Raw genomic sequence first — 18,548 nt, 5'->3', positions numbered from 1 at the left:
CTTTTGGTTGCATCTTGCATTGCAACATAAGACAGTTCTTTTTCCTGATTTGGCATGTCAAATCAATATAATTGGGATTTTCAAAGACAGTGTTATTAATTGTGAATTTTTCTGTTTCCACTATTTTAATTTGAAAATAAATTTTTCAGTATTAATAGATATACACCTACACCAAATATTCCTTCCACACACTTAAAATGGGTGTAGACAAGAAGATATCTGGAGGACAAAAAATTGTGTGACTTCTTTTTAGTATGGTGGTCACTACTTAGCTCTTTGCAGTTACCACACTATTTGGCTAAAACAGCTTAAAAGTGAGCTGTCTATCAAGGATGAAGAAGTAAGTTTACTTACATATTTCTACTTATAAGTTTACTTAATTATATATTATCCATATTTCTGTTTAGTTAGATTTTTTTTCTGTTCTCCTGAGCATTAGTAACTGCAATCTTTAAATCTATTTAAAGTAGCTTCTTTTAAGCACTTAAAATTTTCCTGACTAAATTTAAGATATAGCTCTTAAGTGAAAAAATTATAAAAAATGATTTTTTTAGTAACCCATCCAAAAATTGCTCTGAAAACTTGAATATAATTGAGAATGGATCCTTAGTTAATGTTTTGAACTAATAGATCTTTGTCTTATAGTCTTATAATGAAAGTATCTTACGTTACCAATAAAAACCCGGTATATTCATCAGAGATGGCAGCAGTCGTTCTAAGTTATGAAAATGTTTGGACACAGTCTAGAATCAAGTGGTGACAACTAAGAGTTGAACTGCTCTCACTGAGAGGGTGAATAATATTCTTTTTTTTAATTTTCCCTCAGCATTCTCTATTTACTGTTACCTCTCTCTGCTCTGAACTTTGTGGTTCATTATGGGGTTTCTGGGAACGCTGCCAGCAAGATGTTCCTGATTGATGGTTCTGAAGCCAAAATTCAGGGGATCTTACAATGTCTTGCCAGCTTTGGCATTGCCATCTTCTGGGATTGCTTTCAATTTGTATCATCCTACAGCAGGCTGTAAATCCGTCTGCTTCCTGTTGTCCAGGAGTTTAATGCAGACCTCAGAGCAGCGGCAGATGAGCAGCATGCATAAAGAAAGAGGCATTCTGGCCTGGCTGTCAGCAGCAGGGTCCTGGGGGGCTTGGACTTCAGGTAGTAACTTCAATGTGTCAGTCTGGATTAGGCGTGGGGTAGAGACCTGGTTGCCAAATGTAAAATGACTTTGTGTTTGAGGAGAAGGACGGTTTAGCTGTGTGCCTTTAGGATTTCCCAGCAGGAGGAAAAGGTAAATGATAAGTTTCGCAAGTGAAAATGAGGACCCTTCTTGTTGATTGCCTTGCAGGTGTAGTACTAATTAGAAATCATAATGCTCCGTGAATACATTTTCTATATTCTACAGATAGTTTGCTTTGGAAATGAGGGCCTCTGTTCCATTATGTGCATTAAAAAATAAAGGCACAAAGAACTAGAATGCAGCAGACCTGGGTTCTTTTTTCCTTTTCTTGCAATTTTAAGGTTATGCACTCTTAAATCTTCTGCAAGAAAGTGGCATGTAAAGTATAATAAACTTGGAAGAAAGATACCATTAAACCTATAGGTCTGTCTCTCCAGTTAGCAATTAAAGAACTAACAACACTAACTGGTACTGGTAAAATGTTGATGAAAGGTTGACCTAACTCTCTCGAATAACCAGCAGGCTTTATTAACTGGATGTGTGGAATGGCAATTGAACAGCAGTATGGTCAGCAGAAGGTGAGTTGGGACTGGATATGTTTTTATTTTCTCTTTGGAAAAGTGATATGAAATCTGGCAGAGGTTCAGTGTTTGGTATGAGTTGAATAGGTTCTGTCCAGGCATTTTGTTTTGTGTAAGGATACTTGTGTGGGATTCCATGGCGTGTTTGGGAGGATGATAGTGTCTTTTGAGCAGTGCTTTGAGGTCTTTCATTGGAAACAATCAGAATAAACCTCAGCTAATTCGTAGTTCCTCAGAAGCGACTGGTACTGGCTCCCTAAGCCATTGCCTAACTTCAAGTGACGACCAAAACTTGATCAGAAACACTAAGATTTCTATACTAATTAAACTTTCCAATGAAAGCATGACCACTGTTATCTTCAGAAACTCCCAGGAACCTGAGCCATGATGTTCCTGCTTTGACAGTATTTCTGAGGATCAGAAGAGTAAAAGTGTATGTCATCTCCTCTTCTTCCCTCCCCCTGTATGAGCTAAATTTTATCTTTGTGAACACATTGTTCAGTTCCTGTTTTTTTCCCCCCACAGCAATGTATTTTATAAGTGCATAAAGCTTTCTGCATTCACTTATTTCAGTCTACATTTGTTTTGTCATTTTTCTGTAGTGTTAAATGATTGTGAGTAGATGATAAACATCCTTGAGCAGCTTCACTCAAGTATTTAATATATTCTACTCTACTTTTAAAAATCTTTATATTTCATAGCTACTTATTTGTACCTGCAGATTTTCAGTTTGAATTTTAAAAAGTAGAAATACAAAAAATACCTAATTTTATTCAATACAAGTGCAGAAACGAGTCGTTTTCAGGTGTGTTAAAGTAACAAATTTTCCTTTTGAATTATTTTTTCAAGATGCATTCTTCAATGAATTTGTAGCTGTCTTTGATGCTGTTTGTGATGCCAGTTTGAAATTTATTTTTTTACTTCATCTACAAATATGAACCATCATCCATATGTCCTGTTATGAGTTAGTGTAATGCAAAGTCTGCATTTAAAAGTGAAAAAATCTGAATACTTTTCTTAGCCAGTATGTTTTTCAGAACTTATGTTCAATACCTGTTATAAAGTGTATAGCTGATTTTCAGAAATTATTTCCTCAAAAATGTCTTATTTTCTGCTCATGGGTATCAAGCACAGGCCTCAAAAAAGGTCAGAAAATATTCTCAAAACAGTATAGCTTCTTAGAAATTTAAATACAAATTTGTAGTCCTTCATGATAAATATTAATACTAGTAATATCATAAACCCTCTTGCATCCCATGGGACAGCAAGATTACTGGGTCAAAAGGAGGTGTTTTCATCCTTATGGGCATTATACCTTAATGAAAGCTTCAGCTGGAGTAGGTCTTGCATATTTATTGACATTTCTTCAAGGAATGCTTTTTTTTCCCTGAGTCTGTCTACTTATTATTAAAAGTTTGGCACCCACAATTATTTAGTCAGTATAAAATGTTTGAGAACGTGATTATGAATATATTTGACAAAACAGAATTTTTCAGACTTCTAGTGGAGAAAGTATTTCAATTATCTCAGATTTTGTGCAACTTTTGGGGAAAGATGTTCTTAGTCTCAGTATTTTTCCACTACTGTAATATAAAGGGACAATAGGGTAATATGATTTTTTTTTCTTTTTCGCCTTCAATGCATGAAGATGTTTGGAATTTTTGTTTTGGTGTTAATGTCTTAGTACATGCAGCTCACACCACATTTCCACAGTAAGACCTAAGAAAACAATCACAAAATTTAATTGTGCCATAAAGAAGTATTAGTTTTAATTGCTTTTTTCTGCATACAACACAGTCTGGAAGAGGATGTCATTGGTTAGTAAGTCGTGTGCTTTCATGTTGCAGTTAAATATTTGCATTGCAAGTTAAATGTATTTTAAGTGTATTGTGGCAATCTACAAATATGACTACAGTTCCTGACCCATTGAAGTATATCTGCTGAGTAACAGAGCATATTTCCCAGCTGCAAATAGCACATGTATCTATGTTATGTTTAATTTATGTCTAACTTATCCTATTAGATAAGATTTGTCTTGCTGCTGGAAAGTTATACTTGAAAACGCCAGGAGGGTTTAAGAAGTGGTTATCTTACCCATTCGGTTTGTTTAGACAATATGAACTGCTACTGCTGAGCTCCTGTGAAAATAGTTACACCAAGACCTACTGTGGAAATTCTTTTCAAGTGTGAATGGTGATGCAGAGCTTGTGTGCAGCAGCTGAAAAGTTCCTGCTTTCTAGAGGCTTCTGTGGATTTTCTCTGTAAACGAACCTTGTCAAGATTAAAAGCAGGATAAATAACTCTGTGGTCTTCAGGCTGGTCAGAGGTTCTTGATGCCTTGCAGGGTAGCTGAAGCCTTAGAACACTGAATTTGCGAAATCACCTGCATCATCAGATGATGGCCAAGAAAATTATTATTGAAGTACCCTACCCATTATTGTCTAGAACAATATTCCAACTGTTATTGTTAATTGTAGCTACTGCTTCAATTGTACACAAGCTAGGTCAAACCTAACATTTGCAATAAAGCAGCACGTGCGTACAAATAAAACCTGTGCCAGCACATGCTGACCTGACCCATTACTCACTACAGACATAACTTCTACCACCAGAACCTCCCCCCAGCAACACCATGGAATCTGTCATCCCATGCAAAACCCGAGGGGTGAGGGGGAGGTGTCTGCACTAATGGCTGCCGTCAGCTCTTACTTCTCTGGTGGTAATTTGGCCAGTGTGGATCCAGGTCCATACAGGTAGCTTCTTGCTCCAAAGGCAGAGTCCTACCTCCTTGCTGCTCAGTAGTCAGCAATGCCAGCATCTTCAGAGGAACTCCCTGAACAATGGCCTGCTGCAACTTGTGCATTGCATAGCTTGCTTATCAGATAATTTTCTGGCAGATTGTGTTGTTACACTGCCTGTTGAATCTCTGGGCCTCAAGCATTAGGTTTGTTTCTCTAAAGTTGTCTTAGATAAGAATTGTATCTTGTTCAACTACCAAGCGGGAAGCACTGGTACATATTTTGTATTCCAACAGCTGGTGTGTTTTCAGCCTGTAGTGTAAGACAGAGTTATGTGCTACCCAAGGGCCTCCATATGGGAAATGCAAAAGGATCAGTATCTTCACTGGGAAGTGATTAGTGATCCACATTAGTGATCTTTCTGATTAGTGATACACAAATCAGAAAGAATAGAAAATTATTGCTGCAAATCTCACCTGTGTGTGATTTACAGTGATAGTTTTAGAGCTGTTGACAGTGTCTCAGTGTAGAAGTTTCCCACAATTTTTGAAGCTGATCTTAAGGAAAGCAGGGATCCAGTCTGGTGATTTTTTTTTTTCCAATCAAATATTTCATATATGCTTGTAATAAAAGTTAGGAAAGTTGGTGTGTGACAATTAATGAGTTTTTTTGATAAACTGTAAACAGTGTCAAAGGCAGGTATATCCTGGAGGCTTGTTCTTTGTTGTCATGGTCCTGCTATATGTTCAGGATAGGTCTCAGGCTCTTCCATAAATGCAGAGAACCTTGTATCACTGGTTCCTGCTATACAGCTGCTCTATGTGGTTTTATTTGCATGGTCTTTATGCTTTTAGCTGTGTTTTTTCTTGGTGCCTCTTGAGCCAGAGGCTGATTTTCTTTGCACCTCAGGAAGTAAAGAAGTCTCTGGGAACATCCATAGCATGTATATTGTGTGCTGCTGCATCTCAGTGCGAGGTGTCTGTGTGAATCTCTGGTCTCTGCCCAACTCCTTGACCTTGCATTTCTGTCAGTTCTCTTCAGAAAACCTTCTTTTTCATTTCCTCTGTCAGCTGAGGAACCATACATCAATTGCAAACATGAAGGCATCACAGCAGAGCATCTCGTCCAAGCTCTGACTGTGCTTAGAGAAGTGATGATTTTCTGACTGGCTTGCTCAGGATGGAAACATTCATGTCCCGGACAAGAATCTATATTATCCTACTCAAAAATTTGCATGCTTGTCTCTCTCAAAGCAAAAATAGGTTATAATTCACTGATGCCTCTCTCACCTGGGATAAAAGTCTACTTCCTATTTCTTCCACTGCATTTTAGGAAAAAAAAAAATCTGGGCCAGTTGCACTGAAAAGGAAAGTGCCCATCCATAAAGGTGTATATTGCTATGAGAGTTGCATTAAGAATAATATAAATGTTGCTTTGTAATTGAATGATTTGGCTGATGTGGTGTCTGGGTTTTTATAGTCTGATAAGCCTATTGCATGCTGAGACTGAAGCAGTGTCAAGTGGAAATACAGAAGGACATAAAAGACTGTAGTTGAGTTAGATGTATTGAAATTGTTTCCTAAAACAGCAATAAAAATGCAGGCAATTGAGGCTTTACTTAAGGAGAAACTTTTTAGCCAGAAAAGTCCTGTAAGTGACAGAAGGAACTACTTGTCTCTGGGTCAAACCTCTGTGCCCACATGCTTCTGGGCTCTATGAGGTTGCTGAAATCGCATTTCATTTCATTCTTCAGAGTGAAGTTATGAACATAGGATGCTCTTATAGGTGCAAAATTTACCTGTAACATCTCAGGGTACATAATAGAGATTTGTAGTAAGAGAACTAATTTTGCTTTAAATGTGAAAGTATGTTATATCTGTAGTTTATTTGTATATTTGTAGTACTGCTGTCATCTGAAATGCATTGACTGAATTACAGGGTTTTTTACTGTTCTTCTCCAGTTTTTGAACTGCAACACTTAAAAATCACACATAAATTACTACTTTCCTGCTGAAATATGCCTTACTGGTTTGCTTTCTCTTTTTAGGTGTCTTGGCTTTTTAATCCAGCAAGAAGTGAAATAACAAGTCTAGATAGTGGAAATATAGATGACATTTTAAGTGAGTACTTCGAATAACTTTTTTCTTTGTATGTCTACAGTTACTTATCGGTGTGAATATTGCAGTGATATTAAATGAATATTCATACCCTAGCTTTGAATATATGAATTGCAATCAGTTTAGAAATATTAAATGCCTGTGGTCGAAATTAGCTGTCTGAACTAATGTATTGCAATGAGAATTTGAAGTGTCGTAAGAAAATAACTGTTATCTTGTTTGCAGAAGGGAATGCTTGATTACATTACCAAAACTAGTCTACAGGGCATTTTAAAAGTTCCCCCAAAAAATAGCAGCAAGTGAAACCCATGGTAATGGGCCTTAAGTATCTTGCTTGTTCAGCTCTGCCTTTCCTCAAATTAAGCACTGTCCTGGTTCTGGATGCTCGTAGAATGGCAATCTTTAAATTAAACAGGTATGTGTTTCTTGTCTGAACTCTTTCCCTCTGAGAAGTATGCAACTTGCCCTTGTCTGGTTGCCTTTGCAGGAAAAAAATATTACACTGTATCAAATATATCCAGGGGAAAAAATCTTTATTAAGGTCTGGACTAGAATCTGCCTTATGTTATGGGATTTCTTTGTGATATGAGAGCTGTTTGTAAATACCTTTTCTACAGTGGAAAACATAAAATTATTTTATACAATGTAATTCACAGGAGAGAATATATGCTAAGTGTAAGTGCTTTTAAAATTCATCCCATTACTTTCAAGAAATACTTTATGCATTGGAGGTAACCCTAAACTTTTCAGTGCTTGTTATTTACCTATTCACCACTTGCATCCTTTGCTGATAATGAAAATCTTAATGCCATAATTGTAACCAAACTGTGGTGTTCTCCAGTCTACTCAAGAGTTGTCTTTATCAGCATGTTGTCTTTTCCAGGCTCCGGCATCCTTAACATGTAACTGCTCTGTAACTTGTCAGTTTTCTGCTTTGTCAGCATTTCTGCTTTATAAAGCTGTGGCTGATATTCTGTAAATTGAGTACATATTTCATTCGTTTTCAGTGTCTAGGCCAGCACTACTACTAAAAATCAATTTAAAGCATGGTTGGTTATATTCTGTAAAGATCGTACTTTATTTTTGGGCAGGAGATTTATCCTTTTTTGATTTTTTTTTTTTTTTAATATGTGACGAGGAGTGCATAAGAACATAATTACATTATCTCATTATATGTATCCCTGTAGTACTGCATTTTTTTTAGTGTTCCTTATGATTTTTCTCTTTTTGGGGACTGAAAATTTCTTTGCCACATTTTGCCATAGTATCCAGGTTAAATAAGACAAGTAGGGGCAAACCAGAGCAAGTTGCACAGACAGGCTGCCTGTTCATCAGTCTTCTACCCCAAATAGTAGGATCGGGATTTCAGATTTTAACAGGTTTTTTTACACTTATGAATAATAGAGCTTAGTGCTTAAGAGCTACTAGAGTTCAGTTTCTGGATATGCCTTAATTTTAAATCCAGAAATAATTTTTATTGCATGTGTCACTTAATTACTTCTTGTTTGTCTTAATGCCTTAAGTATTTACATTTTTTTTCTTAAATATCAATCAAGTCAATAGAGCACTTGACTGAAGGCTTCTTTCTTCTCTTTCGCATTTGTTATGGATTATATTTCAGATAAGATTTACCGCAGCAGTTTTCTAGCAATCAGACGGTGCTGAATTATCTAGAAGTATTTGCTTTTGTAGGTTTTTTGCGCATACTTTTATAGTCTCAGATAAAAAGAACTGAGAAATTTGCCTCACAATATGACATTGGGCTTTTTCTTTTTCTTTCTTCTCAGACAATGCAGATGTTGCTTTAGTTAATTTTTATGCTGATTGGTAAGTTATTCAAGTTGGTATTTTTTTTTATGTTTAAGCTTCTGTCTTTTGAAAACTGTCATGTTTGGCTATAGTTTTCTAATTGAAAATACGGTAGTCTATTGCTTTCAAACCAGTTTTTTCCTGGGTTTATGTCCCGATTGCTTCTCCTTCTGCCTATGCTTGCTTGGTTCACATTGTAATAGGCTATGGTTTTAAAACATTACAACCTTAATTATGATCATTACTTTTAGGCATACAGCAATAACCCCTCAACATAGCTCACCACCAGTCTGTGATGTAACCTGACTTTTGGCTGAGAACAGATCAGTTTTGGTCATGGAAGTTCTCTGTTTTAAGGGTGGAGAAGAATGAGGGACAAGAAGCCATTGTAGCATATGCACGGTAACATGCTACATAAATGTGTGGCATACAGCTGGACTGCCCAGAGTCAGGATTTTTCAGAAGGTGGACTTCAGCCATCTTGACATTTTGAGAGCAAAACTTGCTCTTCCCTTACATGTTTGCTGTTGCAGACATAACTGCATCCCCAGGCTGTCACTGTTAAGTTTAAGGTGGGTTTCAGTGCAGGCTGGTTTATTGCAAGTCTACTCCTTGAAGTCTCATTCTCACAATTTCTACAGTGCCATTATGCATCTCCAATTTAAATATCTGCCATATGTTTGGAAAGACAGAATATAAAATAATTTTATTGACATATTAGTAATGGGCTTGTGCAGTACTGTTACTCAAAACTCCCTAAAGCCACCAAAGCATCTTTACAATCCTGCCACCTTTTCTGTGGGCAAAAAGAATTTGCTGCAAAATCTGACATTCTGACATCTGGAAGAAGGGACCTTTAGGGTTCTCTTTGTTCTTACTGCTGTAAAAGCAGTCTGCTCAAATTCTGCAAAACCTGAGCAATAATATAATACATAATATAATACATAATATTTACAACTTATATTGTGGACCCATAGAAAATTCCCTGTGATATTTCTTGAAGGTGTTGGTGAATATTTCAATCTCAACAATCTAAGGAACTTCTTTTACTACATTTTAAAAATCACTTTCCATGGGGTAATTTAGGTAGAAAAAAATGAGCAACATACTTTCTGAAGAGAATATATTTCCTAAAGGCTTATAATTGATTAATGGTGTTTCCTAGGGAGATAAAGCAGGGGAGCATATCTTGAACTATGTATTCTTTCAGAATTACTTTTGTTTTTCTGCACTTGATTTATTCAAGTTGCTTTTGAACTGATTTTTATCTAGTCAGTTACTGGGATGATTACAGATAGATGTGATTTTTCCAATGGCTTTTCTTTCTTTTCTTTTTTTCTTTTTCCTTCCAAGATTAAAATGTTCCAGTAGTCACCAGTTGAAATACTTCAAAAGGATATTTTGAAGTCACAATTTTGTGTTCTGTTTACAGGTGCCGCTTCAGCCAAATGCTGCATCCTATTTTTGAGGAAGCTTCTAATGTAATCAAAGAAGAGTACCCAGATAAGAATCAAGTGGTGTTTGCTAGAGTAGACTGTGATCAGCATTGTAAGTAAATCCTGATTTAGGTTTTTCTGTGCTGTCTTGCTACCAAGTTAGTAATTATATTGAAAAATATGCTAAAAAGCCGTGCAAAGTGTAGCTGTAGCTGGCCCATCATTTAGCCCAGGGTTGCTTTTATTGCATCAGCAAGCCTCTTCTTCCAGATTTGTCAGGGCAATTTCCAATGTTTCTTTCTCATTGCATCCATCAACATTCTTCTTTTTTATCTGTTCAGCCTATCTTGTTTAATGAGGAAAACAGGGCTGTGATTATAAATTGAAGTGGCTCATCGAGGTGTCAGAGAAGCACTAGTGCAACAAATGATGCAGGTCTTCGCAACCAAGAAGAGGAAGGGGTAACCTACTACTGTTAGCATGAGGAATATGTTCTGATCTGATCTTCCTTCCACCTTGGAGTCATGGTGAAGGCTGTGAGTTTCCGTTCACACAGCCAGGAGGGGATCAGAGCTGTGCTCTGCTGTTGTTACACATACCAGCAAAGTGCTGCCTATTTGTTTTGGGTTTTCCCTATGCCCAGACATACATGAAAATGATATGCAAAATCTTATTTTATGCTGGTACTAATCGCTGAAGTTCCTTTTAATTCCCTTAATAAGTAAAATGTGAGGAACATCTGCTGCACATTGAAAAGCAAATAGATAGTACCAGGATTTTTATTACACGATTGGATCATCAGTGTTGTTTTATGCCTCTTGGAAAACAGCATTTCTAGGAATAATTTCTTTACAGTGGCTTGTGGTTCCCCAAGAGTATTAGCAGCAGAAATTCAGTTTAATCAATACCGATTATACTGGACTTTACAAAATTATTAATTTGTGAGAACAAGCATCACTGGAAATTGACTCATCTTTTCATATCAAGATAAGGACAACAAAACTTTCTATAAAGTTCTCACTAAAGACCATAGTAAAATCATCCTGTGTTGTTGAGTTTTGTTGTTAAGGTTTAAATTAACTGCTCAAGTCCTTACTTTGGTTGCTGTAGCTTCATATGCCTGAATAAATCAGAGAGAGTATGCTGCTGGATGCCCAGTGTTTAGCTATGAGATGTTCTTGTCTTAATAGTTATAGTTCAGAAAACATTTTTTTTGCCCCCCACCAAGTGTTTGAAACACTTTAAAAGTTTGTTGCTTAATCCTCTCCTATGCTCTTTGAATTAAGGTAATTGACACTTGTTACAGAGAGCTAAGAGGAGGAGATGCTACAGAAGACATTGTCATCCTTCTCCTGGGAGTACTTGTAGTGGGCTAAGTAGTAGGAGGCAGCCAGTAAGTTTTAGTTTTTATTTCTGGAATACCATTAGTTCTCTGTATTTACTATTTTTGTCCTTAATTTTATTAGATGAGCATGACTGCTGTTGCAGAAGATGTAAAATGTGAGAATTAAAAATAAAATCCTTTAATGACAGGCAATTTACATTGCCTTTTTGAATTGAAATAACGAAGTTATGTATGTCATTCCTAGTTTCTAGTATTTATTTGCTGGGTTTTAAACAATGGTACATTTCATGGCACAGAGTTATTTGGCATGTCCTAAAGTTTTAGGTATTTTAACGTGTGCAATATGAGCTTTTCAGTAAGAAAGCAGATATTATTATAGTATCAAGGTTAGGCCTGCTGTAGTATTTTGCTGTATGCTGATGTCATGATTGTTAGTGGTTTGGGATATTTTACGCAAACTTTATATTTTTGTATGTGTTTACATATTTTAGCAACACTAGAGGTTTTATGTCAATATTTTGGTGATTTGTTAGGCCTGTAGATTTCATACTACTAGTAATTTGCTATTAGAATGGTTTTCTAGAGATGGTGGATTATTTGCATTACAAATGATCTGGTTCTTTTTGAGGCCAAGACTCTGTAGGGAATCCAAATAGCTGATTTTTGGCCACTCAAAAACAGCTTTCAGAATGGTCACTCAGGCATAGATACTTTCTATTTAATGCGCTATTATTGAAGCACACTGCGGGGCCCAACAGCTCACACCAGCTTCTGAGGGTAAAGCAAATTAAAGAGAATTATTGATGTACTGCCAAATCTTTGATGCCTAATGACAAAACCATCATTCTGTCTGCTCTTATAGCCAATATAAAGATGTTTTTCTGGAAAGTGATAGTTCCTTACATGATAAAATACGAAATATATATAATAACACTATATTAAGCCTCTGTATGTGTTATATTTTACACTAGTTTATAATATTGTGGTAGATAATAATACCTGAAATGCATAGGCAAAGACACCAGGCTGTGTTTAAGCTGGGGTGTAACATACACTGAAGGTAAATCTGAAGCACGGAGTTGAAGTAGGTATTCTTTGCTTTTCAAAGACCACATCCTTTTATAACTTAAAAATATCTGAGTTCTACTACATTGTGGTTTGTTAAAATCTGTGATGGTTTTGGTATGTTCAGTTTAGTAATTTACCTATTTTAAATATTAGACGCCTCTCATCTAAGTATAATACCTAGTAAAAGTGACCTTCCATATAAAATTACAGAAGATCTTACTGCATAGATATTATTAGGAAGGTTTTATTTCATGGTTTGGGGTTTTTTGTTTGTTTGGGGGGAGGGGGGTTGGGTGCTTTTTCTTGCTTGTGTTTCAGGATTTTTTTAATCGAGTTAAGCAGCAGTGCTGGAAACTCACTTGGTACAATAGATTTCCTATGTTTCTGTTCTCTGTGAGTGAATATTGCAATCTAGAAGTCATGTTTCTCTGAGAGAGGGTTTATATTTTGGACTGCTTCTCTAAATTCACCATTAGGAGCTGTGGTACAGAATTCTTGTAAATTGAAGTGTATACATTGGGGGTTTGATTCTACTGCACTGTGATTTCCTTTGGTTTCTGAGTTAAATAAAAAATAGTAGCTAGTTTGAATAGATCTTTGTGTCTCCAAATATAAATGGTAGATGTGCAAAATGGGGAGGAAAGGATCATCTGAATTCAACAGTCTTTGCTGTGCTCCAAGTTTCTGATTTGTAGAAGAAAAGATGATCAAGTATGTCAGTAGCTTCCTATCATAACTAATGTGAAACTATTCTGGTAGCACAAACACTAGATTTGTGTTTTAGTGATTAATTCAGCAAAATACAAACACAAGGTTTATTCCTTTTAGGTACTTTCATATATGATGAAAATAAAAAGTCAGAAAGTTGTAGTTAGGAGACGGGTTTTTTTGGGTAGGTTGCCCTTGTCTGTTTCAAATACCTAATTTCATCAGAAAATGGGCAGTGGGAATGTCAAGAAATATTTTTAAATTTAATTTAGGGTTTACTATAACTAATGCAATCTGTGAATGAGCTCAAACAATATTCCATGTATTTGCATTGTGTATTTCCAATTTTAAAAGGAATATAATTTCGTAGTTGCACTGCTTATGCTAACTCTACCTGTATCAAATGCCAGGGCTTAATGAAGCATTTAAGGTTTACTCTATTTGACTTTTGAATTAATTCAAACAATTTTTCATGTACTTGCATTTTATTTTTTGCAAAAAGATGGTTTTCAAATACTTACTTGTGTAGGAGTGTCATATCTCAGTGTTAGTTCAAATACCAGCGTTCACGGAATCTCAGTGTAATTTGTGAAGATCATGCAAGTGCTGACTTATGAAATAATGTTTGAATTCAGCTTAGACAGCGGGAATTTATTACCGTTAATTTTTTTTACACAACTTTAGCCCTTGATGAAGATCCATATCCTTAGGTACTGCAATCTCCATCTTGGAGAACCTGCATGACCCCCCGAAAGTCCATTCTTCAACTCTCACATCCTCCTGTAGCTGTGGAAATAATGTGAGGGAAAAGTCCATGTTGTGAGACAAAAAAGTGTGGGGTTTGATGTTGTCTTGCCGTGCAGTCCTGTAACAGGAGGAGTCTCAGTGTGTTTCTGTGAAACCTTGGTATGTTGTGCTCCTTGTCCCTTATCAGACCCTGGTCAAGGTTGGATCCACTCATGTACTGTCAGACCAAAGGTCCTTCTGTCAGCAGGGGAGAAGGGCAGCAGATGCCTGGCTTGCAGATATTGTTTGTCTTCTACCAAACAAATATAAAGGGATTCCTCCCCTGCTGTACTTGCTACCTTCTTGCAGGCAGCTCTTAGGTACTTTAATTAAAACATGGTAGAGTTTAAGGGAAGAAAACATTATTAATCTAATGTTCATTAATGTTGAATATATTGGCATCCTCCCTGGAGAAATTTGTATTAATTTAAAATAAAAGTGCTCTTCACTGAGGACATAAAATGTTTTACCTTAATTTTAACTGTAATTAGTGCATTAAGAAATGCACTTCTGGGATATCTAGGAAACAAGTCAAGGCCTCTTAGTCAAAATTGATAGGCTGAATTCTGTGCTATTTTATAGTGATGTAAAGCTTTTTAGAAACTGGGCTAATAAGCTGATGAAGCTTTGAAGTTTACTTGGGAGATGTTAGAGAACATTTTTGTGGAGTAGATCTAATTCTTAGTCCTTTGCTATGCACATTTTATTTTAGTTCTCAGACTCATCTAAGCTGTGCAACTGGTACAGGGACTGTTTTCAGTAACTAAAGCTGCAGGTAGGATTAGTGTTGTTCTAGCAACAGGTGAAATTACTGATGGTTTCACTTAGAGTTCTCCAGGCAGCATGGAACTCAGACTTCTCCATTCTCTTTAAAAAAGAGTAGGTGTAAGACAGAAAGCGAATCTGCTTTGTGGAAAATGTATAACTGAGAAGGGACATTTTTATCAGAGTGGATTTGTTCTCACGTTATTCAGTACTGTGCCACGTGTGCCCATGGAGCCTGTTTGGTTGCCTTCCTGCTGTGGGCTAATCCAGGTCACCTGAAGGGTACCCTGTGACTTGTAAGGCACCCATGAAAAGTAAGGACGTGTGTACAGGCCACACTTGCAATGCCTTCCTCTCTCTGTGGACTGAATGAAACTTCTCTCTCTCCAGAGGATGAATCAGGCTGCTGAATTGATCCCCTCTCTTTCCTTGAGAGAAAGGAAGGGAAAGTGTGGGTGTGGCTGACTGTGTGGAACAAGTCTCCTCAAATGGTTTATTAGCTTAGGGAAGGTGGGCATACTTGGGGGACATTTAGTTGAGTTTAGGTCCAGAGGTATAGGTAAACTGCATCCCACTCTGTAAAGGAGAATAAACAGTTTTCACAGGGTCTGTGAGATTTTTTTTTTTTTTTCTAGATTTACTTCCAGGGGAGGAGTGAGCAGGAAGGAATAATTAAGCAAAGCGAAAGACAAAGGAAAGTGCATGTGAAAATCTATCTGACATTACATGCTTTGTCTCTATTGTTTGTTTTTATTCTTGCTTTCCTAAGAACCCAAAGTGTGTCTGGTTAGCTCATTTCTTCAGTTCCTCATAAAATTGTGAAGTTCTTTGCTGGACTTCAGCCACATCTGAAAGGGGGAAGAGCATTCAAAGCTATTGAAAACTTTGATTGAAGCAGTTGCTGAATACTGGAGATGCACAAACCCAATTTCATTACCATAGGAAAGGTTGCTGTAAAAACTCAAGGCAGCTGTATCCTGCTCAATGTGCCATGAATCATTTGCTGGTTATGTGTAAGCTTCCCCATCAATGTGTGGCTGGGAACTAGCTTCAATTCCTATTGCAATTTGCTATGTCCCAGTGATTTAGCAAAGTGGAAGAGGGACAAAGGGACAGGTTAAGAACTCTGGTGGGGTGCAGTGAAGAACCACATAAGTGCCTTAGTAGTGGTTGAAGTTAAGGGACACAAGATGCACATGTGGGAGAAACTGGACTGTTTGCTTCTGCTTAGCTTTCTTCTTTGGTGCTCTTTTAATTTTCCTATAAAGCCTCTTTCTGTTTTTATTCTTTTACATTTGTAAGACTTGTGAATAAATAAATTACTGACCTGTTACATAAAGATGAAATGAGCTGATGCTCTTGTCTTAGATTAATGCCAATACATGTTACTTTGTTGGGTGAAGCTCTTGTGTGGTCCAAGTCTAGGAGAAGACTGGACTGCATGTATAGATGTGAATGAAGACCTCTCTTGAAGCGAATTATGATACTGGTTGACCAGAGACATGTTTGCCTTAATTTAGAAATCTGGATTTTTGTATTTGTTCAAAACCTGAACATCTCAGAACTGTAACAGCAGTCTTGTGGCCTTCACAGCCTTCAAAAGGGTTTACATTCTCAAACTCTTTAGACATGGCAGTTATAGCTCCAGCATTGCAACTGAGATGAAAATCATAAGTTTGAAGAAAAATAGGAAATTATTTTTTTAATTAACATTTTCTCAAGTGTGTTTATTAACTGAGATTGGCACGCTTTGAAGATTTTCATGTTCTTGCTGTGATATTAAATTTGCCTTCCTAGTTGTTTTTGGAAGTGTACTAAATGAGTATACGTGACCAAGTTGAGTCTTTGCTTAGGGCAGATTTTGGTAATTTTTTGTCTTTACAAAGATCAGTATATTATGTGAGGAATATAGGTGTGAAGTGTTTTGGTGGTTTTGGGGGGGTTGTTTTGTTGGGCGTTTTTTGTTTGTGTGGTTTTTTTTGTTTTGTTTTTGTTTTTTGTTTTTGGGTGGGTGTTTTTTTTGTTTTTTGTTTTTTTGTTTTTGTCTTCTTGTTGCTAAAAGATGTAGAACTGCTGGTTCAGAAATTCCACATACAGGCAGACATATACATGCATAAGAAACCATGTTCAGTGTATTTCTGTATTTGTAGGGCTTTGCTTTCATTTTCTTAATTTCTTTTTAGCTGATATAGCTCAGAGGTACAGGATAAGCAAATATCCAACTCTGAAACTCTTCCGGAATGGCATGATGATGAAGAGGGAATACAGGGGCCAGAGATCTGTGACAGCAATAGCAGATTACATCAGGCAGCAGAAAAGTAACCCTATTCGGGAGGTCCAGGACTTGGAAGAAATTACTTCTCTTGATGTAAGTCTTTCAATTTTATTCCTTCTCTGGATTTTTTTTCAATGTTGAACTCTGGAATGTTCAGTACTTGTGGTCTTTTAAAACTGAATGGAAAACTGGAGATTGTTTGCAGTATTACAAATTAGTCTAGGGTAGTCACTTTGAGCTGCATTCACTGCACTGCTAAGTTATTTATCTTGCTTTAAAAAAATTGAAAAGAATCATATGTTGTATTTGACAAGGTACTTTTAAGATTCCTCACCTAAAAAATACTCCCATGGATTTTAATGAATATTGAAAAGGCAAAAAGGAAATAATTTTGCATTTACTGACTGTTGAATGAATGGCATCTCTGTATTTAATATCTGTAGGGAGTAATGACAGTTTTTGATAATTTGATGCAAGTTATAATTCAACCTTTGTTTTTACAGCGCAGCAGAAGAAATATTATTGGGTACTTTGAGCAAAAGGACTCTGATAATTACAGAACCTTTGAAAGAGTAGCGAATATTTTGCATGATGATTGTGTGTTCCTCTCTGCCTTTGGGTAAGTTGAGAAATTTCTTGATTTCATGACTTCATTATTGAAATTCTGTTAATGAGGTCTATATAATTTAATTAAATAGACTTCTTTATTATTTTCATAACTGAAGAGACTAAACCTTAATAGATAAATACATTGAGGGGATAGAAGGACAAAACTTTTCCTAGCCTTAATGTTTGCTGTGAAATTCAACTTTTTTTTTTTTCCCCTTCCTTTTTTCTTTTTTTACCTTTCTTTGTCAGTATAGTTTAAATGTACCTGAGGAGGTTTGGGTGGGGGTAGACATTTGTGTCCCAAAACCCTGCATTATTAGAGGGAGAGAGTTTTTGTATTTTTTTTTTTTTTTTTTTCTTTTCTTTTCTTTTTTTTCTTTTCTTTTTTTTCTTCTTTTTTTTTTTTTTTTTTCCCTTTTCTTTTCTCTGTGAAGAATGTAGTTCCTTATTCATTTCCTCTTGGTCTTAGGGGAGCAGAACTTGTTCCAAAATACCTAATTTCTGTGCCTGGGCCTTTTTCATGGGAGTTTTATGTCACTGCACAGTGTAATTGCTTAGAAAGAAAATTGCATTGGTGAGCTACACAGTGTAAGTCTAGAAGAAAAGCCTACAGGAATTCACATTTCTCTTTGTACAGTTTTATAGTGTTATTTCAAAATATTCAGTGGAAAAAGAATAGATTGGGAGAGATACACTTTTTAAGTAGCATAATAAAATAAAAATCTAGATTCTTTCTGCAGTGTTTAATGTGCCAGCACTGCCCAGTTTGAAGTGATTGGACATTAATGTGATTGCAGTGGTTTCCAGTCTACCCATGTTACCATACTCTGTTAGCCTTCTGAATGTTTACATTTTTGCAGTGGTGTCTTCTCACACTTGTAACATAAACAAGTGGTTGTTTTGCACATTCCCCTCTGAGGAGGGACAATTGATGGACTTCCAGTCTGGCCAGTGGGATGGAGAGGGGATAACCTTATTCTCCAATCCCTGGTCATTGTCCCAAATCTATATAAACAAGGTCAAGTAAATAAACTTCCCTTCTTTTTGCCTTGAACTTAGCTGTGTGAGTATCACTCTTTTTGTGTCCTCTAGCGAGGTACCCACAGTTGCAAAATCAGGAATTTGCATGGATT

At 36.4% G+C, this 18,548-nt stretch overlaps 1 protein-coding gene across 1 annotated transcript in view; it reads left to right on the top strand.

The window, feature by feature from the left end:
* Positions 1-18,548, top strand: part of ERP44 (endoplasmic reticulum protein 44) — a 45,723-nt gene that overhangs the window by 12,648 nt on the left and 14,527 nt on the right. The window contains exons 2-6 of the mRNA XM_040069055.2: positions 6,545-6,617; positions 8,402-8,441; positions 9,856-9,971; positions 16,715-16,899; positions 17,310-17,425. Coding sequence (XP_039924989.1) covers positions 6,545-6,617; positions 8,402-8,441; positions 9,856-9,971; positions 16,715-16,899; positions 17,310-17,425 — 530 coding nt within the window. The remainder of the gene's footprint in view (positions 1-6,544; positions 6,618-8,401; positions 8,442-9,855; positions 9,972-16,714; positions 16,900-17,309; positions 17,426-18,548) is intronic.

This window comes from Hirundo rustica, chromosome 1, assembly GCF_015227805.2.
Source record: "Hirundo rustica isolate bHirRus1 chromosome 1, bHirRus1.pri.v3, whole genome shotgun sequence".
Lineage (NCBI taxonomy): Eukaryota > Metazoa > Chordata > Aves > Passeriformes > Hirundinidae > Hirundo > Hirundo rustica.
The sequence above is the reverse complement of the archived record's forward strand: the minus strand, read 5'-3'. Positions and strand labels throughout refer to the sequence as shown.